At 44.3% G+C, this 24,449-nt stretch overlaps 6 protein-coding genes across 10 annotated transcripts; 2 read left to right on the top strand and 4 right to left on the bottom strand.

Moving 5' to 3' along the window:
- Positions 1–430: 430 nt before the first annotated feature.
- Positions 431–9,492, bottom strand: prkacaa (protein kinase, cAMP-dependent, catalytic, alpha, genome duplicate a). 2 transcript variants are annotated; one of them, XM_088357963.1, is made up of 10 exons: positions 8,753–9,492; positions 4,746–4,807; positions 4,484–4,612; positions 4,284–4,382; positions 4,096–4,178; positions 3,866–3,992; positions 3,685–3,780; positions 3,491–3,613; positions 3,163–3,327; positions 431–3,003 (listed from the first exon to the last, which is right to left on the bottom strand). In XM_088357963.1, the coding sequence occupies exons 1-10, from the start codon at positions 8,796–8,798 to the stop codon at positions 2,878–2,880; spliced, it is 1,056 nt and encodes a 351-aa protein (XP_088214089.1). In that variant the 5' UTR covers positions 8,799–9,492; the 3' UTR covers positions 431–2,877. The 2 variants fall into 2 exon arrangements, with proteins under 2 accessions (XP_088214089.1, XP_088214088.1); XM_088357962.1 differs by lacking the exon at positions 8,753–9,492 and adding an exon at positions 5,974–6,336.
- A 459-nt stretch (positions 9,493–9,951) lies between these two features.
- Positions 9,952–11,797, bottom strand: LOC148384035 (histone chaperone asf1b-B). Its single transcript, XM_088357704.1, has 4 exons — positions 11,375–11,797; positions 10,930–11,045; positions 10,582–10,758; positions 9,952–10,487 (listed from the first exon to the last, which is right to left on the bottom strand). Exons 1-4 carry the CDS (start codon positions 11,481–11,483, stop codon positions 10,296–10,298), a joined length of 594 nt encoding a protein of 197 aa, XP_088213830.1. The 5' UTR covers positions 11,484–11,797; the 3' UTR covers positions 9,952–10,295.
- A 417-nt stretch (positions 11,798–12,214) lies between these two features.
- crb3a (crumbs homolog 3a) lies at positions 12,215–15,465 on the top strand. Of its 4 annotated transcripts, XM_088357708.1 has the most exons (5): positions 12,215–12,576; positions 12,655–12,668; positions 13,197–13,384; positions 14,324–14,367; positions 14,727–15,465. In XM_088357708.1, exons 3-5 carry the CDS (start codon positions 13,300–13,302, stop codon positions 14,934–14,936), a joined length of 339 nt encoding a protein of 112 aa, XP_088213834.1. In that variant the 5' UTR covers positions 12,215–12,576; positions 12,655–12,668; positions 13,197–13,299; the 3' UTR covers positions 14,937–15,465. The 4 variants fall into 4 exon arrangements, with proteins under 4 accessions (XP_088213834.1, XP_088213831.1, XP_088213832.1 ...); XM_088357705.1 differs by having other exon boundaries at positions 12,215–12,668; XM_088357706.1 differs by lacking the exon at positions 12,655–12,668.
- A 257-nt stretch (positions 15,466–15,722) lies between these two features.
- Positions 15,723–18,489, bottom strand: tubb4bl (tubulin, beta 4B class IVb-like). Its single transcript, XM_088357702.1, has 4 exons — positions 18,321–18,489; positions 17,774–17,882; positions 17,429–17,539; positions 15,723–17,260 (listed from the first exon to the last, which is right to left on the bottom strand). Exons 1-4 carry the CDS (start codon positions 18,375–18,377, stop codon positions 16,203–16,205), a joined length of 1,335 nt encoding a protein of 444 aa, XP_088213828.1. The 5' UTR covers positions 18,378–18,489; the 3' UTR covers positions 15,723–16,202.
- Positions 18,490–19,123: 634 nt separating this feature from the next.
- Positions 19,124–21,671, top strand: LOC148384038 (E3 ubiquitin-protein ligase TRIM39). Its single transcript, XM_088357701.1, is given in 9 exon segments — positions 19,124–19,163; positions 19,166–19,273; positions 19,276–19,670; positions 19,960–20,055; positions 20,251–20,472; positions 20,572–20,594; positions 20,664–20,776; positions 20,836–21,344; positions 21,346–21,671. Coding segments are annotated over 9 exon segments (1,521 nt in total). The 5' UTR covers positions 19,124–19,138; the 3' UTR covers positions 21,376–21,671.
- LOC148384039 (G protein-coupled receptor 183) lies at positions 21,554–24,421 on the bottom strand. The gene is made up of 2 exons (XM_088357703.1): positions 24,163–24,421; positions 21,554–22,770 (listed from the first exon to the last, which is right to left on the bottom strand). The coding sequence occupies exon 2, from the start codon at positions 22,759–22,761 to the stop codon at positions 21,820–21,822; it is 942 nt and encodes a 313-aa protein (XP_088213829.1). The 5' UTR covers positions 22,762–22,770; positions 24,163–24,421; the 3' UTR covers positions 21,554–21,819.
- Between the last annotated feature and the right edge of the window lie 28 nt (positions 24,422–24,449).

Consider the following 24,449-nt stretch of genomic DNA (forward strand, 5'->3'; position numbering starts at 1 on the left):
GAAAATGTACACAGAACGCGGACAGATTTGTCTTAACAAGTAAAACTTTATTAGAATTATACATTTTGCAAAATATGTTATGTATATATATATATATATTTATTTTTTAACCATTTAAACTGTGTTCTAAGGGTATCTGTCAAGTTCTCCAGAAGGTAAGATAGTTAAGACTGTAAAGGCATTATAATATACAGTATTGTCCCCCCCCCCACCCCCCACCCCAAACATTAGACTACACAATCACTGTACCCGGGTCGTGAGAAGGAAAAAAAAAGTTACCTTTTTTTTTTTTTTATCTTTGGATTTTTTTTTTTTTTGAAAATACAATTAGAAAATATGAACCTAAAACATGTTGGATGTAAAAAGAGTTATGTTTGAACATGGAAAGTTTATGTTTGTTAATTTGAAGGCAAACAACCAGAGAAAAGTATTCTGTTCACTTATTATTTAGTGTTCATCTGATATACAATAATAACAATAGAGGCATGTGGCACGCAACAATATAAAAGCATCAACCCGGATTGTGGATTGTTGCCTTTTCGTCTTAACATATTACATGTGCTCTCTTCAATGCGGTACATACATACAGTGTCTTCACATGAGTGGGGACCCCCAAAGTCCAAGGTCCCAAATAAGGGGCACTCGTGACAAAAAAATAACAATAGCGTTGCAAATTTGGAAATGAAACTCACTGTGGCAAAGTAAGTCGTCAGCTCAGCACAAGGTCATTAGCATTATTTCATTTTGAACTCGCTATCACAGTATTAAAAATGAGGTGAATCGTTATTCTTTCTTGGTCATTCTGGTCATGGGTAATCTGCTAAAGTTAAGTTGAGGCAATGGAGTACCTCGTTGGTTGAAATTTGTTGTGCTTTTTTTTTTTTTTTTTTAAAGTTAGGCAACTATGCTATGAGGCTAACAATGCATGTAGACAAGACCTTGGGGGGGTAGGAGGGGGCTTTGAAATGACAATTTGGACTTTGGAGGTTCCACTGTATTGGAAAAAATAATTTGGGTCAAGATCCACGCTTTTTGTGACAACATCATGTATTGAATGTGTAAGTAAGCTCGTCGACATAGCTTTACTAAATAGGAGAGAGAGAGAGAGAAAAGCTCACCGGATTACCGCGACCTAAAAAAAACCCAACAACATCAAAACATCATATTTTCTGAACAGCATTTGAAACCATCAGACATGTCGGGGGCATTCGTAATGAATTTCGTCCAGCGTTTGAGCTCCGTTACATTACGAGGCCATTAACTGACGACAGCCTGCATTGAAACCGATCACATTCAAGAAAACAAACAAAACAGTTATGTCACAAAATGGAGCGACGCTAGTCCAAAGCAATGCACACGCATGGAAAGAAAGAAACACGGACGAGTCTAGCACCTCGGGCCTCGCACGGCGTGTGAGGGAGGACGGTAAGCGTACAAGCTTCACAAATCAACAAACCAGGGATCAGCACTGGTCTGCGATTGTCTTGCATCCAAAATTCAAATAACGATTGGACACTGCGGAAAATCTGTCTGATCAGCGGCCATTTTAGGTTTTGTCAAGTCCTCCGAGAGCCAGATTCAATTGAGCAAATGTTACCAGCATTTCAGGGTCGGTTACATATTTTGGAGCAATAAAAAATACAGACACACACAGGCACAATTCTCTGAACATATCTGCTACTCTTTTTTTTTTTTTTATCCTTACAGAAAACCTTGCAATGCTCTGAGTTTTGTCAAATGGGGCAAAGTGGATGTCACAGCTATGAGAGTCAATGTTGAAAAATGTTCCCCATCTTTTAAGCTTGCTCTCGCAAGCATTCAAAGCCCTGTTGTAAAGCGCATCCATCGAGTCTTCGCGGAATATTTGTGGAATGTCGGAGTAAATTGGAGTAAGCGGGGTTTTGAACATGAACCTCAGAGGTAACCACTTTTCCATCGTGCCGCTCATTGTGAAGCACATTTATTTGCAAACGAACAAATGTTCACTAGACGGTCAATGTAACGTTTTCATGGAAATGTTGGTTCATTCGTTCACAATTTGGAGGTTGAATCCTTTTGAGTGCCTCTCTATATACAGTGGATAGAAAAAGTCTACACACCCCCTACTTCCAAGGATGTGCTCAGAATTAATCTCATTCAAAAAAGTTAAATGGTAGTCAACACACACGCATACTTCTGATTAACCCCAAATTCGATTCACCAGGGGTGTGCAGACTTTTTATATCCGGTGTATATAATCAATATACACGTATTGTAAGGAATTTAAATAACCAAAGTGTTTAATCCAAATGTTAAACACCAAATAAAGACAAGCACAGATCAACATAAAAAAAAGAGATCACCAGTAGGATTAAAAAATAAGATGCAGTAAAGACGGATGTGAGAAACAAAAAAGAAATGCGTCGTTGGTGATAAATCTTTTCTGACTCTAAAGCTTTACGTGGAGGCTATTTGTCTGACAGTGCTCTAACCGGTTGGCATGGCGATAGGCACATCTGTTGGACTCGGTATTGCTTGGACGCTTTTGGAGTGGGTGGGTGCGCGATTGTGGGGGCGGCGGGTTAACGAGACAATCAAGTCGCCGCTCAGCGAACGAGGGGGGGTGAGGGACAAGCAGATTTGGTACCTTAACGACGCCTGATGACAACCCGGCCACGACGAAACACGCTTAGGGATGAACAGGTAACAGTTGGCATTCGAAATGAGAAAAAGGCAACACTGCTGGTTGTGGTGGCTCTCTCCTTGCTGCTTGACCCGCGTCTCCCGTCTGGAGACGAAGGATTGGGGAAGGGAGGGGGGGGTTATGAACAAGCAGTCCACCCAATCCGCGCGTCCCACCCCCACAAGCCCAACTCTGGCAACGCATTAAATGGGAACCTAGAACTCGGCGAACTCCTTGATGCACTTCTCCGTGATGGACACTCGGATCTCCTCCTCGTCGTAGTCGTCAAAGTTGCTGGTGTCGCCGGGGCCTCTGCACTTGGGGATGAATGGCGCTTCCACCTGGATCACATGATTACGCTAGTAAATGAGTGGATGGGAGCGGGTGACCTTTAAGGGGTCACCTTACTTTGGAGACAGCCAGCCCTCAAGTCATAATCGACTGGAGTAACTTACTTCCCCACCACCACTAAGGAGTGACAGGGGGGATGCCGGGCTCACCTTCCTCTGGTAGATGGCGATCCAGTCAGTGGTGGCAAACCACTTGTGGCCCTTGATGTCATTGACTCCGTTCCTGAGGTTTCCAAAGCGCTTGGTGAGGTCCACCTGCAGCAGGTTTCTCAACATGTCCTTCAGGTCCGAGCTGAAATGCGAGGGGAAGCGAACCTGCACACAATCCGTGAGTCAGTGTTGCAAATGGAATTTTTTTTGGGGATGACAAACATAGAAGGATATAAGGTGATTGGAATAATAAAAACCTCAGTGTGGATGAGAAACTGTTCCTGTGCACTTCACACACTGCAAAAAAATGACAACCTAATAAACTCACCTTCCCTGATACAATCTTCTCATATATTTGGATGGGTTGGTCTGCAAAGAAGGGAGGGTAGCCAGCGGCCATCTCGTATATGAGCACTCCCAAAGCCCACCAGTCGACAGCTTTATTGTAGCCCTGGAAACACAAATAAAAAGGTGCTGAGGTATCTTCAAAAGCAGCTTTGAGAATTGCGGTCAAATGCTCACTTTACTGAGGATGATCTCCGGTGCCAGGTACTCGGGGGTTCCGCAAAGTGTCCAGGTTCGGCCTTTCACTCTTTTCGCAAAGCCGAAATCTGTAACCTGCCCAAGTAAAAAGTGTACAGGACTCAATATTGATACTTTGAAGCAAAAAAAAAATGTTTCAGGCGTTGTCAAATGGCCTTGCCTGGATGTAACCCTGCTGGTCAATGAGAAGGTTCTCTGGCTTCAGGTCTCTGTAGATGAGATCCAGCGAGTGAAGGTACTCGAAGGTCAGTACAATCTGCGCCGCATAGAAGCGGGCGTGTGGTTCACTGTGAGGAAAAAAAAAAAAAAAATCCATACATGTAAAAATAAAACAATTTGTACACAGCAGATGCATTTAGGACAAACTAAGCAGGGGGGGGTGGGGAATACCTGAATCTGCCGATTCTCCTCAAGTGGGAGAACATTTCGCCTCCGGGCACGTACTCCATTATCATGTAGAGATTACTGTTGTCCTGTTGGCAGACGATCAAGATGCTTAGCAAGACATAAAAAAAAAAAAAAATCAAACGGAAATGAGGCGAGCAGCCTGCTCAATAAAAGGCGTACAAAATGCAAACCTTAAAAGAGTGCTCGAGTCGCACAAGGAAGGGAAAGTTAACCGCCTGCAGGATGCGCTTCTCATTCAGCGTGTGCTCGATCTGCTTCAGCTTCACCACCTGATAGATGCCGCAAGACATTTTTTTAAATTTCATTATACATTTTCTTCTCTCATGTCTAGTATGGCGTTTTCACAACAAAACATTTTCAATTCAATTACCTTTTGTTTGTCAAGTATCTTCATGGCAAAGTGCTGGCCCGACTCTTTGTGCTTGACCAGCATGACTCTGCCGAAGGAGCCGGTGCCTAAAGTCTTGAGACGCTCAAAGTGGTCCAATCCTGCCGTTTGCTGAGGACCGACACCAAGGACAATGTAAAAAAAAAAAAAAAAAAAAAAAATCGAAAAACGGCAAGTTTCGTTTTAAACCAGCAGAGGGCGCACTTGAGACTCCAACGAACATAACGTTTAGATCTGGTCTTACCTGGGCTGGATTCTCCCATTTCTTGAGGAAATCTTCTTTGGCTTTGGCAAGGAACTCCTTCACTGTGATGGGCAACAAAGAAATAAAATGAGAACTACTGGCCATCAGCGCAGCTAACACATGCACGGCCAAAGACACGCCTGCGGATATATTCCAACAGCGTGATGGTATCATATGCAGAAGTACACTTTTTTTTTTTTGCTCCTTATCTTTATGAGCTGAATTATGATTCTCTGTGGGAACACGCTGATAATAAGCCCTTCTCCATTCATTGTTTAAAGAACACGCTGTGGAGGACGGATGCAGAGCTCCTAGCACGCTTTTCATAGATTGTAGCAACCGGGCAGAAAATCAACTAACGGAAAGCAAGAGCGACTCGTTATAGCAGGTTATAAAAAAAAAAAAAGCGGAAAGTATATTGAGCATTTCAGGATCGTGCGGGAATGTCGGAATAATCAATGCCAAACAACAGCCCGCGGCTAAATGCGAGCGCAAAGCCAGTCATCTGCAAGAGGTACAGTCTCCAACCGTCACAGCCGCCATTTTGACTCTCAAACTAGTCTCACTGTGGACAAGTAATATCTTTGGTCACAGTTTTGAATTTCTAACAGTCAAACAAGAACTGGATCATACCAAAACAAGTCAAATTATGTCAAACTACATTTGAAGATGCCTGATAGAAACTCGTCTTGGATCATTTCCACGCTTGTCAGTTCGCCATTTTGCTTTTGGCAACATTCCATTTACACTGTGAAATTAATTATGATAGTTACTGAATTCTTTGGCTCTTTGTATGGAGCAGCGACACCATTTTCCATCCCACGACTAGCATCGTACTTTTCCTTTTATCACTGGTAGCTTTTGGTAATGCCATCACACAAACACAAAAGGATTTGCTGGCATGGTGGAGACTTCAACAGTGAACCATTGAACAGGAACACACACACAGATGGACATTTAATTTAAACAAGTATAAGGCTTGCAAATCCTCCAAAGAGCAACAGCTGCAACAATCGGCTGAGCGAGCGCAGGGATTGCGTAAACACGTTCAGAACGTCCCACTGGGAGCAAGATGATTTGAGGAGTTGAGTGGAAGACAAAAAGTAAATTAATAAAGGGTTTCCTGGGAAAGAGGGACCAATTGAGCTGGGAAGGTCAGAGATGGGAAGCTGCAGCTCTTTTGGGAAGACCATTCATGTTCTAAGCGAGATTACTCCAAATTTCTCACCATCAGGGATGACCACGGGCACCTCTGCCGAACGCGAGCTCGATTCAGATGAGCGCGAGCTCGATTCAGATGAGCGCGACGACTCCTTTGAGGATTCCTTTGAGGAGTCCCGCTTGCTCGCATGTCTTCTGGAGCTCTTGCGGTCACACATGAGCACAACAGTCCCTCTCCCTACTTTTTTTTTTTGGGGGGGTCTCTCTCGGGTTCTTCCTCACAGCACACTCATTCCCCCGCTTCCCAGTTTCTCCGGGTCAGTTTTACGGTGGGCCTCACGTACGGGAAAACGAGCGTCCTCGCTGGCGTTTCAGCTCAATCCCGAGAAGCGTCCAGTTTGTTGTCAGTGGTCACATGAATCAACTGGACCCCTGCTTGGTTTGTATCAATATTTATTCTGTACGCAAGGTTCTCGCCTGCTGTTGCCTCTCACATCAAACACGCACACGGGGGGATACATATTGATGTGGTCATCGGGAGGGGGCGGGGCCTAGTTAGGCTATCTCTCCAAACCTGAGAGGAAGTAGTGCGTAAACGTGGATGAGGCAAAGTGGACACAATCAGTTGGGACCGTTTTGAAATGATGTGCATTCAATGACAAGTGTTTGGCTCAAGAGACAATAAAGACAGCCAAATATGGTACAGAGTCAATGCGGTGACAGGGCTTCATTGATCGATCCACCCAACTACCCCTCCCCATGAAAAAAAGAAAAAAATCAATCCCACATTTCTCTTATGGGCCTCGCTGGGCGAGTGTGACGCAGGAACAAGCTCCACTTGTACTCTCCTATCCTTGACGTCGTCACAAGTTATCCCAAATCAGCGAGGTCATCTGATTAACCCGATTTCTGACAGTAAGCGCAGATCACAAGGGTTGAGCATACGTAACAGACGAGAGCAACGGAACTCACTTTTTCACAAAAAACAAGTTTGGCTCGGATTGACACTCACTTGACAATGACTGACTGATATCGCCGTTGAAAGTGTTAGTGGAAAACAATTGCTTACATAACACTTGGCTAGACCGTGTATGTCCGTGCGTGTGTGTGTTCACATCCAAATACTAACAAGCATGGCTGCAGGCGCTTACAAAAACTCACAATGTGCCAACACAAAGAGAGCAAGGCTGACATCCACTGAAACACACACAAACATGGCATAAGCTCCACCCACTCCTCCCATCCGAGGAAGCTTTGGACTGAACCTCGCTCGCTCTTTCACTTCCTCCACTGGGTCGGGCCTCTTCCTGTGGGCTCGGCCTCAGTTTTGTACATTGCGGTGCCGCAGCTCTTTATTCACCGTGTTTCGACAAACCTTGACACTGTATTTTGCATGCAAACAAAAAAAAGGTCTCTGTTCTGTTATTATATATGCAAGAAAAAAAAAGCACGTGTCTTGTGCGAACAAAATTTGATTATTACGGGAAGATTTTTTTTTTTTTACCTTTCAAAGAAAAAGTTGGTACATAATAGGAAAATAAAATAATTTTTAACATTAGCTCCTTTTCCCTCCTAATTTCACAACAACAACAGATTTACATAATCCTACCCAAGCAGAATATTAAGCATGCCAATTTGCATTCAGTTCCACATAATTCCTAACTAGCAAACAAGTGAAAGAGTCACACCAGTTTGGACGGCTGCGTCAAACATTTCCCTTCTTTCACACGTCCTCACGAGCAGCAACGAGGAGCCGTCGTTCATTTCGCAGCTCACACTTGAGCGTCACTCGCGATGTTATGAATAAAAACATAACACCGAGTTCTCTTAAGCCTTTGCTTGGACCCCATGAACCGTGAAGAAAGCAATAACTCATCATACATCCATAGATTGGACTTTATTACGATGTACAAGGAGTTAGCGACAAAATCCTAATAAGGACAAAAGTTCGAATAATCAAAAGTTTTTATGACACCGATAGTTTGACTCTGGGACAAACCATTATAACGGAATGTCCTGGAACAGGGTGTGTTCGACCAAAGGGTTCAACAGGTTGGCGGGAGAACGTATGGCTCATTTCATTGGCCAAATAGCCTCGCAGTCAATTGTTCAGATTTTTGTATCTACTACAACCAGTAAAAATATTTCACTCTCCAAGTACCACAATTATGACTCATATTAAACAGCAGTATTGACGTTGATTGACGTGTCAGACAGAGGTCATGTTCCGAAAAAGTAATATTATTGCAAGACATGGACAGTTTGACACTTTTCGCACTGCACTTAGCAATGCACAGCGTCTGTGTCGTTGACAAACCCATACATATATTTATATACGTATATACAAACAGCCTTGTTCTTGAACATGTGTGCTCCCTCACATGATGTTCAAGAGACTTCTCAACTCCCAAGTTTGATTGCCCGGAGAGGATCATCATATGACTGCATTGTCCTGTCCTCCCTTGTCACTGCAATCACAATATCCCTCACATTCCACCATTTTTACTAAAATCGCAATAAGACGAATGAGTCCCCCCTCTCAAGATTAGTGGGTTTAATTATTAGCCTGGGATAGACTTTCACAACAACGAAGAGGCCTAACTCAATGCAGGCTGCTTGTGTTGTCGTCATGAGTGCTACCTCTGCATGCACCTCGGGGCACTTTCAATCACGAGCTTTTGCCACAAAATCCGAGGAGAACACGAATAAAATCCTCGTTTGTTCAATGGAAGGTGCGGATCAACGGATAGGCCAGAAAGCCAAGCTGCATCAGAAGAAAACTTTGGAAGGAAAACCACATATATAAAAAAAAAGGTTGATACAAAAATTAAATAAAATGGACTTACCACTCTCCATCTCATTGCCTTTCTTCGCGGTGGGCGTGTTGCCCATGATGGCAGCCTGTCAAGCGGACTCCTGGAGGTTCTGTAGCGACTTGGGTTGGCTTGACGATCACGCCGAGTAACAGTGCTCAATGAAGCTGTCCGGTTGCCCACTACCTGACCGTTATCATTCTCGACAAACGGCTCGTGAAATATTCCCCTTCTTTCAGACGACCACTGTTTTCACGGACAACTTTTAAAACCGAGCCTTGTGCTACAGTTGGCTAAGGTTAGCACGCTAGCAGGCGCGGCTAAGTGGGTGTTAGCTCGGGTTGCTTGTCAAATATTAAATTTTCAAAACAGCACTCGATTGGAGGTTTTGAAGCTATTCAGTTGAAGTAACGTATCCAAAGGTAGTCCAGGGGCATACAAAGAATAGTCGGCAGCCGCTTTTCGCTCCCCCAGTTTTTGACTAGCTGTTAGCCTGTTAGCGTCCCCAGTAGTCGCACACTGGCCTTGTCAAACCAGCCACTGTGTGTGTGGGCAGGCCCTTTCTTCTTTTTTTCCTGTGTAGAAACAAATACGGTATCCAGGTTAATTCCTCGTTCCGTCCACTCTTTTCTTTCTTATCCACGCACGCTTCGAATCCAGCCAGGCCGAATGCGGAGCCGACCGTCTAAGGGACAGTTCCCCAAATCAACAGAGCCTTTCCATTAATCTTTAGACCGCAAGGGAAACTCCAGTCATCCATCCACCGAGCAGCGCCCCTTGAAGGCTTCCGATTGGCTCATTGCAATGATAGGCATGGAGAGCCAGCGCGGATTGGACAGAACTTGACATGTGAAGTGGCTACGGACATGTGATTGGGCAAGAACCCAGCTGTGTCCCGCCTACAAGGCCTGCGTCTAGCCAATAGATAGCCCGACCGTAAGAGGAGCTGTTGTTTTTCTACCTTCTAATTTACCGGTTGCTCGAATTAATCCGTTTAAAATCTAGTGATTGACGAGTAATTGTGTAGGAACTCAAAATAATAAAATTATTATCAGTGTCGAATTAATACAAGCATTTCATGCAGTCATAACAGCTACTGCTGCCCGATCCATCTGACTGGGCGTGACGTTGACAGGCTATTTTTAGCAACATGTGAAAACATACGGAATTACTCATAAATGTCAATCTACAGCTACACATACGTGCATACAGCATGACTCTCAACACACAACTACAAATACATATTTTTATTTGGAACACAAAATGGCAAATTAGAAAAAAACACATGGAGAAAGTAACAATTTCCCATCAGTGTGTCAACTTGCACAGCAAATATTGCCTTTTGGATGCAACTACAGTGCTGTAATTTTTTTAATGTGGTACAAATCTGCTGTGTGTGTGTGAGTGGTGGGAAGCAAAATGGAACCACATCCAATTATGTGGAATTTCCCCACACTTTTTGAAGCGCTTGAATGAGTAGAGCAATTATAAGGCAATCAAGTCTGTACATTAGAATGACCCCCTCCCACCACCACCCTCCAAACTTCACAAAAAGAACAAATGAAACGAGACACATCTATAAGCAGTCCATTGAGTTCTCTGGTAGTATTCCCAAAGGCGGGGCTTTGCCAGGAAGACAGGACGGCGGCAGCATGGAGTTGGAAGACGGGTCAACGTTCTCAGAGTCCTCCATCCGTTCAGCACAGCCTTCCCAGTTTATGTGGAACCTGGTGACGCGCGGATTCGATGCCAGGATGTTTCTCTGGAGCTGAACACAAGAACCAATATTTCAATACATTTTCAGCGGCAACCATGTGACTTTTGGAGATTTAAAAACACATTCATGTCTAAGTTGGTCCAACCTGTGTGTAGTCTGGTTTCATGGGCGGATTCTCACGGAGCTCCTGGTCTGTGTACTCGTTGTTGACATAGTAACCGATGCGGATGAACTCTTGGCCTCGGTATGTGCAGGTGATCAGCACGACGGTGACGCCTACGGCGTCGCTCTCTGGGATCAAGCCCGTCTTTGGCGCATCTGCCTATCAAGAAAAAACAAAAAAGGGTGAATGTGGAGAATATGGAATACAGTAAAAAATATTATTCGGGGGATTTTATTTGTTATTACTCATCTCCATTGTGTCAATTAAATACAATACACAGTTAATTGTTGGAGCCATAGACTGGAATAAAACACGACTGTATGACGTCACCTGGAACACAAACATATGTCGTCCAGCAGGTACTGGTCCGACCAAGACTGAGTCCAGGACTTGGTCATACTCTTCACTCTCTGCTGAGCCCACATAAATGATCTTCCACTCTAAGTCTGGACAAGCATAAAAACGATGTGATGTCATGTTACTCAGAAAGATGACGAAATTAGAGTAGAACGATATTGACCTCAATAACTTTAACGTTTAAGAATAATCACAAGTTTCTTACTATTCGATACAACTTATTTGAACGCAATTGTCAAGTAAAGCTGCTTTTGTTAAATTCTGGAAATTGTACGCACATACATTGCAGATACATTTGAATCGAGTTGAGAAAGCTTGCAGGTATTTTCATGTGACCTCGTAAAAATTGCATTAAATGAAGTCAGCTAGCCGTTAGCGGCTAGCATTAAAGTGAGACCATGACAGTAGCGCTGCTCACCTTCAGGCAGGTCCTCCATGCACTCAAACGTTATTTCGAACTGGAAGGGGTTCCCAAACGGACTCGGGTTATCCAGAACGGCCACGTTCAACACCTGTACCTTCGCCATCGTTGGAGTCGCCGAGCTTGTGCTAGCGTTAGCACGGTGAGGCTAAGCACAAAACAGGCGCTTCAAATACCCTTTTCCCGGGAAATCCTGAAAGCTCACTTGGCCGTCTGGCAAATACACACTTCGAATTAATTCTAAACGACACCAGACTTTTTTTTTTTTTTTTTACACAACAGAATATACGCAAGTCAATCGCATAGAACAAAGGGCAAGGCTTTGTCTTTTTCTCCTTTTTTGAGCCCTAAATATTTGGAGTAAGATGTTACCCGCTCTCCCGCCGCTTTGACAAGCTTACCCAAAATGCCCTTCTTCGCGAAAGACTTTAAACTTCCGGTTGCTTGCAACTGAAATACGCCCCTCTGTGGTCAACTGTGGAAGTACACTCATCAGACGACGTGAGGCCGAGAACTGAATAGATTGAACTCAACTGACAATTTAAGCAATTTGGGGAGAATATAAACATTTATTTAACTACCTTAATGTTGTTTGAGTTCCTATGTACTATAATGTATTTTATTCTATAAGCATGCATTTTTAAACCCCGCCCACCTTCTGCAGTCCAGGGGAGATTAGGTGCAGATTAGGTTTTAGAGGTCTTGCTTGGCTGCAGGTTTTCATCCCGATAAATATTCCAGGAATGTCACCATGCATTTCCCCTAGGTGTAGAGCAGACATCCGCCTGATGAGGGTGCTGTTTGACGCATCCCAGTTATTAGACACTAGGCAGGTTGCTAGGTGGTGAGGTTCAAAAGCAAATTGAGTCCAACATCGGCGCTCACACAAGGAGAGAGCAAGAGAAAGATGGCTCGTTTCGAGAGCAAAAACAACCCATTCATTGAAATTTCTCACAACAGGTTTCAGTGAGATACTAGGCGCGTTTGTGTTGAGTGTAACTCGAGGCTGCTGTGCTCCACTAAACGGCGTTTTTTGAAGTGGACTTTGCACAAAGGAGGATCTGTGCTGGTGCACGAGCGAAGGAAGCCAGGAAGGTGCGCTCAGGTAATGTAACACCGAGCAGGGTCACGTGATCGACGCTCAAAACCGCTTTCCCTAAAGAGGATGTGAGCGAGCACACCGCTCGCTCTTGAAGCAGGTGCTTTTTATTCTTATTCTCATTATTTTCATTACTATTGGGACGCGTTGAAAACAACATTTGATTGTCCGTTTACAGCCCGACCGATTGAGGTTTGTGTCATTTATTCTCTAATGTATAATTTTTTTGTTTAATATGCACGGCTAATCACCAAGGCATCATTTGAGTGACTCACACAAGTAACTGTTCCATATTAAACTAAAAGAAAAGGTTGAATATCTTAATTTCCGCATATTCAGTTAATTTGAGTACAGAATGAACTTTTAAAAGCTTTTCCATTATTAACGTGACATATACACCATTCAAAGCAAAAATGAACACTTCAAGAGGGGAAGTCAAACTAAACAACAGAGAAGCTCTGTTGATGTGGCTGCATAAGTGTGTACACCCTCTCATCAATGTAGTTGTGACTGTGTTTAGGATTAACAAATGAAACTAAAAATCATATCACATTAACATTGCCAAAAGTTTTCTTCTGGATTACATAGTTGTGGTTTTGACTTGTACCCTTTTGTGTCAAAAAGACAGGTTGTCCACCTTTGTGGACTGATTTTATCTTTGGTGGTTTTGCGGTGATTAAGCTTGACTCACTGCTTGTTCCTCGTCTCTGTTTAAAATAGTCATCGGAAGCACATTGGTCTCGGCAGCATTTGTCAGCAGATGGACCCCAGCTGATGCCAGCCAGACCCGGTCCGTGCCTGTCCACCTGGCCTGGTTCTAGACATGGACAGGTGGCCTTCCTTCCCCGGCATCGCGGTGGGACGAGTCCTATTTCTCCTCCTGGTGCGTTTCGCCAATCATGCCTGGGGTGAGTCACTGGCTTGGCGCCTCTTTGAAAGTGTAATAATAATAATGAAAACAATCTTGAGGCTCGGTACCTTAGTGGCTAGCCTCGCAGCTTGGAGGTCAAGGTTTGAATCCAAGACAGGGACACGCGATGACTGATGTTATGGCTTTTTTTTAAAAATTCTAAGTCATGATGGTGGTATTTTGTATGTTATTTTCTTAGGTGGTATTTTGTTTAAAAAGTTTGAGAACCATTGCACCTGTGCTACCATGCTCATGAATTGCATTTCAGGGCAAAATCAATTTCTAGTCACTTTGTAATGCCGGCTATGACAAAAGTTGAAAGGCGCATATTTTGCAATGAAACACTGTAGCGTATCAAGGCATAATTAAATTTCTTCTTTTTGATCTTGGTCTTGCCTTCCCCCCTACACCCTTATCACGTTGCACTTTTGTCCTTGCTAACGTGACTATTTGCTCTGGTGAATTATTGACTCCGGGACTTGGTGATTCGTTGTTTTTTGTTTTGTTTGTAGTTTCCCAAAAGTGGCTCAAGCAGAAAGTCATAGCTGCTGAATAGACAAATTTGATCGTTTACATGAGCGTGTTTTTTTTTAAATTCATATCTCAGCGTGGTTTTGATTGAGCCGACGAGAAGGTAGCAGTGCACTCCACATTCCTCAGCCTAACCTCCTACTCCTCAAAGTGGTTACTGTGTAGTTTCGTGATGTCACTGAGTCATCACATGGTCGCTCACATGGATAAAAAAAAAGGAACAGAAGCAGTGGGGGTACAACTTAGCCAAGCGAGCAGAACATGCAGCACTCGTGAGATAAAACGGCAACAATAAACTACTGTGGTTGCCATGACAACAAGATTTAGCTGACTTAGATAACAATGTAGCATGATTACATTTCTCTTGCTTTCACTTTTTTATAAATTATATTTTTTCTTTTGACAGGGAACAACACTGTATCGAGTAACTTCAGATCACAAAATGCAACAGTAAGTGAAGCCCATTATTTTTAAAATAATAAAGGTTCAGGGGAAAATGGGTGTTTTTATTTATTCTATTTTTAAATGAATTTACTTACCAAAACTCAGTTATTTTTTTTCCAATTGTGTTTTCCAGGTCATAGGTCACATTAATGATTGAAAGACATTCACGGTTGAAAAAGTTTTGAATTCTTTTATCTTGGTCTCATTTTTATCTCATCAAAACCTGGCATTTAACAGGGGTGTGTAGACTTTTTATCCCCACTAAAATTAAGTTAACTCCGCGTTATAGCGCCCCCTTTTGGTTGGGATTTTCCTTGACAACCTGACAAAGCATTTTCCATTTTTTTTCTTCTTTCTATTTCCAGGAGACTAACATTGCAGCCATAGTGGCCCCCACCGTCACGTTGGGCCTCCTCGCCATAATCTTGGCAGTAACGGGCTGGCTGCTGTGCATGGTAAAGAAAAAGCGACAGACGGAAGGTGCGTACCGACCAAGCGCCGAGGAGCAGTGCGGCACTCGCAGCGTGGCCGCCACTGACATACTCAAGCTCCCCAAGGAGGAAAGACTAATTTAAGGATCCTCTTTGTTGGGGGTCCCAGCTGAAAACCAACTTTTTCTTGAAAGCGGTCTTCAATCATTTTCCTCTGCACAAATGAAAGAGGAGCTTCAGTATTTTATCACTACCTAACATCTTTCACTTGAAGTGGCTTTAAACTTGCTTAGTGATATGTATTATGCACCATATAGTAAAACAATACCACAATGTCAGTGTCATGGCAGAGCTAGCGGGGGGGCCACGAGGGCACTGCCTCCCCTCCACACCCCCCGTGCTACATTTCTACCCATCCCCCAAAGAGAACATTTAATAAACATTAATTAGCATTTTTTTGAAAAACTGTTTGAGATTTTGTTGTTTTGAGGACCCCAGTGCACTTGAACATTTTGTTACCCTAACACACTACTCATCACAAGTCAATTTTTGTTTGAATCAACAGCTGTTTACACGTGTAGGACATTTCATTTGATCAATTAGTGTCATGGTGTCGTCTGTTTTAAAGTTAATTTATACCTTTGTCTAATAAAGGATTACTGTATTTGTACAATTTGTCTTTTAATGCAAAAAAATCCTGAGAATTGCTAAGTCATCGCTATATTAGGGTCATTTATTTATTTAAGTTGGGGTTATTTAACATGCAACCATGGCTGAACATGAAAACCTCCATGCTGAGAACCTCTCAAATAGCGTGGGACAGACTAATTGCAATTAACATGAAAAACTAATATTAAATATTTTAAATTAAATGAATAAAAGGCTGGAACGCGGCAAACGACACGATAAAGACACAAGGACGCTAAAAGCGGCTTTTGAGTCAGATTTTGTTTTTAATGCTTCTCCAATGGAAATGCTTCACAGTTGAAACTCGCTTGCTTGGGAACAATGGTGGGGCGGGGGTGCAAATGTGGGGGTTGAATCAGTGCTTTAACAACATAGCTTAAAACCACAAGCGTAACCTTCACTAGCGTCGCTAACACAACGGCTGAGTTCGAAACCACTCACTTACATACTACTCAGTACTTTATTCTACCAGTGGGCTCAAACCACCGGCCATTTAGTACATAGATTTTGTAGTGGAGCACGTATGTCCCAATCAGTGAATAATTCCGAACCCAAATAATTACTGTATTTTAACTGAGCTGTAAGTATGTAAAAATTACTGAGTGTTTCCGAAAACAGCTAACGTCTAATAAAACACCAGCGTGAGGTGGAACTAAGATGGAATGTTGAGGTGAAATGGTTAGTGAATGTTAGATAGGTTGGTTGAGGAGTTGGGGATTTTTTTTAGGCGCCCTCTTCCTCACCCTCCTCTTCAAACTCGCCCTCTTCGGCGGTGGCGTCCTGGTACTGCTGGTACTCGGACACGAGGTCGTTCATGTTACTCTCGGCCTCGGTGAACTCCATCTCGTCCATGCCCTCGCCCGTGTACCAATGCAGGAAAGCCTTACGGCGGAACATGGCGGTGAACTGCTCTGATATGCGCTTAAAGAGCTCCTGGATAGCCGTGCTATTGCCGATAAAGGTGGCGGCCATCTTCAGACCGCGTGGTGGGATGTCGCACACGGCCGTCTTCACGTTGTTCGGGATCCACTCCACAAAGTAGCTGCTATTCTTGTTTTGCACATTCAGCATCTGCTCGTCCACCTCTTTCATCGACATGCGGCCGCGGAAGACGGCGGCGACGGTTAAATAGCGGCCGTGGCGCGGGTCGCATGCCGCCATCATGTTCTTGGCGTCGAACATTTGCTGGGTGAGCTCAGGGACGGAGAGGGCGCGGTACTGTTGGCTCCCCCTACTGGTGAGAGGGGCGAAGCCTGGCATAAAGAAGTGCAAGCGGGGGAATGGCACCATGTTGACGGCTAGCTTGCGCAAGTCGGCGTTGAGCTGGCCGGGGAACCGCAGGCAGGTTGTGACTCCGCTCATAGTGGCCGACACCAAATGGTTGAGATCTCCATAAGTGGGCGTGGTCAACTTCAGCGTGCGGAAGCAGATGTCATAGAGCGCCTCGTTGTCAATGCAATACGTTTCGTCCGTGTTTTCCACCAGCTGATGCACCGACAGGGTGGCGTTGTACGGCTCCACCACCGTGTCGGACACTTTGGGCGAGGGCACCACGCTAAAGGTGTTCATAATGCGGTCTGGGTACTCCTCGCGGATTTTGCTAATGAGGAGTGTGCCCATGCCAGAACCGGTGCCGCCGCCCAAGGAGTGCGTGAGCTGGAAGCCCTGCAGGCAATCGCAGCTCTCCGCCTCCTTCCTAACCACATCCAGGACCGAGTCTACCAACTCGGCTCCCTCTGTGTAGTGGCCCTTGGCCCAGTTGTTGCCTGCTCCGCTCTGACCTGAAAAAGAACACGCGATCAGCATCAACGATCACATGATCTCCTACATTGGCAATTTTCAAAGAGCCACGAACATCAAGGCAACCAACTTTGATAAATTATAAGTATGGCAATATAACTAAATATTTGAAGGTATGCTCTTGTGAAGATTACTTTCTGTTGACTTACCAAACACAAAGTTGTCAGGTCTAAAAATCTGACCAAAGGGTCCAGACCTGACGGAATCCATTGTTCCTGGCTCCAGATCCACCAGGATGGCACGGGGAACATATTTCCCACCTGCAAAAAAGAAATGATAATTTAAGAAGCATATTGACTGCTTCCAGATTTACCATGTTGCATTAGAGCAGAGCATGGTAGTCTAAAATGTCTTGGTAAGTGAAAAAAATTAAGACAAAGGGCGTTTTGACAAACCCTCAATTGATAAATTATTGATCAAGGGGTGCATCTCACGACTTTTGTCTATGTTTTTTATTATTCATGATGCATTTTTGAAAAATGAAATGATGTTACCAGTGGCTTCGTTGTAATACACGCTGATCCTGTCGAGCTGCAGGTCACTGTCGCCATGGTACGTTCCGGTGGGATCAATGCCGTGTTCGTCACTAATCACCTCCCAGAACTGTATGGAACAAAAATAATAGATGATGTATCTCAATCAAATGATGGAAGAATTAACATGATTAAAATTTAGCTCAAGACATACGTACATTTGAATGTGCGATAAATAAACTAACACAATTAAAATATACCTAGCTATGCAAATACGTGACGGTGTAATTTGTTTAAATGTGGTAAAACTAGGTCATGGGGGGGCGGGGGGGGGGGCTCCACCCTGTGATTGAAACACATAATGGACTAAACTATCACAAAAATGTATTTAATTTACAAACAGTCGTTTTTATTAAGCGAAATAATAGGAGGAAAAATCTTTAGAAACTCCTGAGAGGGTGGATTCGGCTTTCTAGGCCGCTGTTCAACGACGCATGACCACATGTACGCACTTAACTGCGCACGAACAAAATTAGATTTAAACGTGACATCATGAAGCTTAGATTACCTTGGCGCCGATCTGGTTTCCGCACTGGCCGGCTTGAAGGTGCACAATCTCACGCATTTTGAGATGTGGGACGTGGAAGATTCGAGAAGATGAAAGAGAAGAGAAGCGACGATGGATTACGGCTGCTCAATCGACGTCTGTTTCTTTCTGAGATGGATGCGACTCCTCCCTCTCGCAACGCTTCTACTGGAGGAAAGCGGTGGTGCAAGATGACGTCATCGTCATGGCAACCAAAGAGCGGAGGAGAAGAGGGCGGGGCTGCCGGGCCGTGGAAGTGCGAGATAGGGTGCGACGTCTGAGATGCTCCTATTGTCTTCTTACGCACTCTGTCAGTTATTTTCTCGTTTTTCAATCTCTCTCTCTCTCTTTTTTTTTTTTGAAACATTGTTTAAAAATAACCCAAACCCTTTTAAAAATAGAACAACACATTTCTGGATACCACCCAATCAAACAAGTTCTAACTGGCCACAATATTAGGTACACCTTAGATGACACCAATACTCAGTTTATTGAGATCTTTTTCTTTTTAATCTTAGTAAATGTTTTATACTGTCCCCTGGGGGTCATTGATATAAATTCAGTTTTTTTTTAAATCTATCACTGCACTAAATAAAATAAAACAGAAATGGAGTTAGCCCACTCTAGTTCTCAATTCTCTTAGCAACCAAACTTTTTTTGAAAGCAACTGTGTAATGAATTAATTAGGGTGAATAACTGCTAATGTGGCGTGTCGATTCTGCTAACAGCAACAAAAAGCGTTGAGATCCTGCATGATTGCATTCCTCACTTGTGCAAAGTAACCAGCCAGCAAGCAACCAATGACGCTCAACTTCCTGCTTCTAACATTTTTGTATTGTTGTCTGACTGCGTCCCTCAGCGACACCCACACAACCCTCTTTGCAACAGAGCAGGATACAACTTTCAGAATCATGTGGGAATCTCAGAGAACTTTTTAAACTTGGATGGACCATGTCACTTTCGGAAGAGGATCTCACCTGCCCCATCTGCCTTGAAATCTTCTCTGACCCGGTGGTGCTGTCATGCAGCCACAGCTTCTGTAGGACATGTCAAGAGCGCTGGTGGGACGGATGTCTTTGTGAATGTCCTGTCTGTCGCAAGAAGAGCTCCAGCCACTTCCCCAACCTGGCCCTGAAGAACATCTGCGAGGCCGTGGTCTCCTGTAAAGAGATGGAAGTTGAGGAGGAGAGGCTGATGTGTCCCCTGCACAGAGAGAAGTTTAAACTTTTCTGTCTGGAGGACAAGGAGCCCATCTGCGTAGTGTGCCATTGCTCCAAGGCGCACAAGGACCACCAGTGCTCACCTGTAGAAGAGGCGGCGACAGACTGCAAGGTACGGCGGCAGGGTGTGAACCTTCACCATGGTTACACTGTTGCAAAAGAAACTTAACAAGAATCAGGAGTGGGAAGTTTCCATAGAAAGAAAAAAATAGAAAAAAATATTTCTGCAAAAGCTTGTGCGTGTCGAACAAGAACAAGGCCGCAAAGTAATTCATTAAGTAACCATGCAAACACTTCCATGTAGAATGTTGTTCTTCGAGTCTGTCCAACACTCTGAACAATTCCAACCAGTCCAAACTTTACCGTATGCTAGCTCATCACTTTCTGGTTGTTTTTTCCAGGAGAAAATGAACAAGTCCCTCAAGAGCCTGGAAGACAAATTGAACAAGCTGAAGACCATTGAAAAGTCCTCCACCGACATGTTTAAGTACATCAAAGTGAGTTGGTCTAATTTTAAGAATGGATTAAAATGAAATAAATAAAAAATATATTTTGATTAACAAAACTCTACAGCACTATTAGAAGTAGCGAATATAATTTTGCAGTCCAATTCTGGGACATGTTTGCCATACCTGACCGCTAACCACTGTTACAAACCGATGACGGACCACCTGAGGTATTTCCTCTTCTAGGAACAGGCAGCGGACACACAACGTCGGATCCGGGGTCAGTTCGAGCAGCTCCGTCAAATGCTGGATCGGGAGGAGGAGGCCCGGTTGGCGGCGGTCAAGCGGGAGGAAGAGGAGAAGATAGTGGCCATGAACGACAAGATGGAGGCCGAGAGGATGTCGTTGGAGGAACACATCGAAGTCGTGCGCCAGCTTCTGGAGAAAGACGACATGGTCTTTTTGAAGGTCTGTAGAGAAAACCGCTGAGAGATCAACATTCAAAAATGATGTTGAAAGAAAAAAAACTTCCATTATAGACGTTGAGTCACTCTTTTCTTTTCACAGAACTTAAAAGATCATGAGAACAGGTACGGAATCATTTGGGTCTGACGTAATCGTTGACATTTGAAAACAGGAGTGTGATTGTGTGACGACAGAAGCACAACGTTGGGCTCCGACAACATGAGTGTTCCTCTTATCGATGTGACCAACCATCTCTCCAACCTCAAGTACAGCGTGTGGGAAAAAATGCTGGAACATATTGATTATAGTAAGTGTGTGTGAATGTGTGTGTTGAAAGAAACTTCCATTTCATTTCCTGCCTTTCAGCCCCGGTGACCTTGGACCCAAACACAGCACACCCTTGCCTCATCCTGTCCGACGACCTCACTTCCTGCCACTACACCAACCAAATGAACTGTTGCCCTGACAACCCGGAGCGCTTCCACCTGAGCGCCGAGGTGGTCGGCGCCATGGCGCTGGGCTCGGGCAGCCATCGCTGGGTGGTGCAGACGGAAAGCAACCAAGACTGGCTCCTGGGCGTGGCTTCCTCATCCATCCCCAGGAACGCCGAGGTCAACGCCAGACCCGAGAACGGCTTCTGGACTTTGTGCTTTAGGGATGGCCAGGTCAAGGCCATGACCTCCCCACCGAGACGGCTGGCTGTGTCCAAGACGCCGAAGCGAATCAAAGTGCACGTGGATTACGACAAAGGCACCGTGATGTTTTGGGACGCCGATGACGATTCGCTGATTCACGCGTACGAACACACCTTTAATGAAACGCTGCTTCCTTATTTTTACACGCAAAGCAGCCATCCGTTAAAGATTCTTCCGGAGAAGGGGGCTTGTCACTATGCTGAGGCAATGAAACCTCGATTGGAACTTAAATTTGCATTCTGATTAAAATTCAATTCTATTAGTATCTTCCATTCAACTTCTATAAAGTCTGCTTTTTCATGTCGGGAAGGGACTCTGCAGGCCTGCACTATTTTTGCACCTTTAAAAAAAATGCACATAATGGCAAGCTCAGACACAGTTATTATTACAAACTGCATTATTGCTGTTGTACACACGAGGGCGCTATGGCAAATGAACTTTGTATTTTAAGGTACAAGTATCCAAGCACAATCACACTTTGAAATAAAGGGAATATTTATCTCCACAGTTGAACGTGTCTGATCTGGTTCAAGGTGGACAGAATATTATCTAGGACCCTATCACAATTTTTTTTTCATCAGGGATGTGTTTTTATATCCACTATGTAACTGACTAGAAAGAGCAAAATTTAGGCCCTGATGTAAAAATGTTCTAGTTAGCCAGATGGCTTCTGCGCAGGTGTTGTTTTGTCTTTCTCCTGGGGGACACAGGGGCACCACTTGCGGACACAAGCGTCCGGCAGGAAGGGGACCTTGTCCAGGCGGCATAGGTAGACCAGAGGCTGGATAGTGCTGCTGATGTTGAGGAAGGAGAACCCGATGGGCTGCACGTAGCAGCGGAAGACGTCAGGAGAGTAGTAGTCCTCGAAAGGGAACAACGCCACGGGCGGCAAGTAGTTGACCACAATGATGCAAAGGATGGACAGCACGATCTTGAACGCCTTCCTCTTCATGGGCCGCATGTCGTCCTTCCCGACGCCGCCAGACTTCTTCAGGGCCCACAGGATGCTGGCGTTGCACACCACCATCCAGGTGAAGGTGGCCAGGATCTCGCCGGTGAAAACTTTCTCGAAGTCGGGCAGGCCGCCCACCGTCTTGGCGGCGGAGTAGGCGAAGGTGAGTCCGAAGACCAAGACGGACAGACTCAAGCGGTACTCGACGCGTTTGAATCGTCCGAATGCCAGCGGGAAGACGACGGCTAAGAAGCGGTCCAGACAGATGCAGGACAGGAAGAGAGGCCCGCTTGTGTCCTTCACCCCGTAGGAGAACTTGAGGGCGGACCACACCTCCTTGCTGTGCCAGTGGTAGAGGTTGAGGAAGCTGATGGGCGTCATGGAGCCAAAGTAGGCATCCATGAAGGCCAGGGAGCCCAGGTAAATGTCGGAGGTGGTGGACTCTTTGCGGTTGCGCACCAGCAGGGCGATGACCAGCAAGTTGGCGGGGATGCCCACCACCACGTTGATGCACTGCAGCGTCAGGTCGTACAGGATGCCCTCCACTTGGGTGTCGCAGCCGTCGAACACGCTGAAGGGTTTCGCCGTCTGGTTGTCTCCCGTTGTCTCGTTCGCCGGCGTCAGCCAGGATGCATTGGCGGCCATGGCGGTGGACTAGGATGGGAGAAGAGTGGTGCAGTGGGGTTGAAAAAGTCTACACACCCCAGGTTTCTGCAGTGGATTCAAAGTGCCTCTGATTAAACCTAAATACAAGTTCAGTTGTTTTTTTTTGCTATCCTGAATCCTACTAGAACCGCTGAACATTATTTGGGTTTAAACAATGGCCCTTATGTGTCAACATGTCATCAAGATATTTGCAGTGGTGCAAATGTTGAGCAAAAGAAGATTAGTCCTCTGCAAATCGAGAGCTTTAGCAACACGTAAACATGTTCGAAACCCCATCAGGGCTTTTTCTTCTCCTCAGGCTGTTATCTTGTTATTGTCACTTTGCGGAGCCTCCGCTGGGACCCAGCCTCTGTTTTCGGGGACGTCTCCATCACTCGGGAGCACTCTCGCTTCAAGCTACGCCCATTCTGAGATGAATAAAAGGACGGCTGTCGGCACGTAAATGGCCTGCTTTGCCAACTTATGATCAGACCTGGACAAGTTTTTACATGGAGTCTAAGGAATGCCTTTTTGTTTTTAGTTTTTTTTTTATAGGGGGGGATGGGGGGGGGGGGGGGGGTCTACTGAGAAACCAATTGATGTCCTAATGTCCTTTTTTTTTTTTTTAGAAACAAAGTGTTCGTGCACCTATGAAGGGCTGGCCGTTCTCTGCGGATTGTTTTCCCTCGGGGGACTCTCGTGGGACTAATCACACCGACAGAAGATTTGTCTCCCGAGATGTAACGTGAAATCAATTGTGGTTTTACGCGAGGAGAATAAACGTGCATTTTAAAAATATGCATGACTGCTCTTATGATTCTGATTTAGTATTTATTTTTTTTAGTTTACCTGCGAGTGTGTCTTTTTTAAATTTTTTTTTTTTTTTTTTTTTTAGAACTCTAATGCAATATACTTTAATGTACATGGCATATTTTGGCAACGTCACAATAAATATTAAATTTGCGATAAATATTTGTACATTACTGCTGTCATGATTTCTTCCCGAATTTAACAAAACATACAATCCAAAATTTAATCTCTCTATATTTGAGAGGGGATCTTAATACTAGTAATAAATACTACATTTAGATATGTTAGTACAGTATTGGTGGTTTCAACAATGTATAAAATATCTGACATCAGCCATCTTGGATACTCATTAAATTCATAATATACAATATATACATATTAGTACGGTATTATGAGGAGCCCATTGGATTTCTATTTGTCTTCACAAAATAGTAAAATATAGATACTGTAAATATAACCCGCAAAATCATCTAAGCAAATGCAAAATCGGGACGAAAGGATGCATGATTTGATCATTAAAATAAAAAAAAAAAACGCACCAGAAAAATAATGTGCACAAATCTGCAAAACTTTGATAATCTTGTTACTTACCAGTGTGAATTAAAGCTGTTTGCGAAACAGCAGGCGGGATGTGGCCTCAGTCAAAATTGTGTTAGGGTGAGTCGGGCTTTCTTCCATTTATAAAAGGTGATCAGTAGGGGAGGATCTCCGGGCTCTTTCTAACATCCCAAGGTCTTCAACATGTTTATCACGTGACCTATTTATTGGCACCGTTGTCTTTCTTCAGTGGAGGCTGAAAGAGAGGAAGGTGAGTTGCAGAAGAGATATTAACATACTTTTAATACCATGCTGCTGGATGTTGTCAAACATGTCGACTC

This window comes from Syngnathus floridae, chromosome 17 (genome assembly GCF_059516105.1).
Source record: "Syngnathus floridae isolate MCC-2025c chromosome 17, RoL_Sflo_1.0, whole genome shotgun sequence".
In the NCBI taxonomy this organism is placed as follows: Eukaryota; Metazoa; Chordata; class Actinopteri; order Syngnathiformes; family Syngnathidae; genus Syngnathus; species Syngnathus floridae.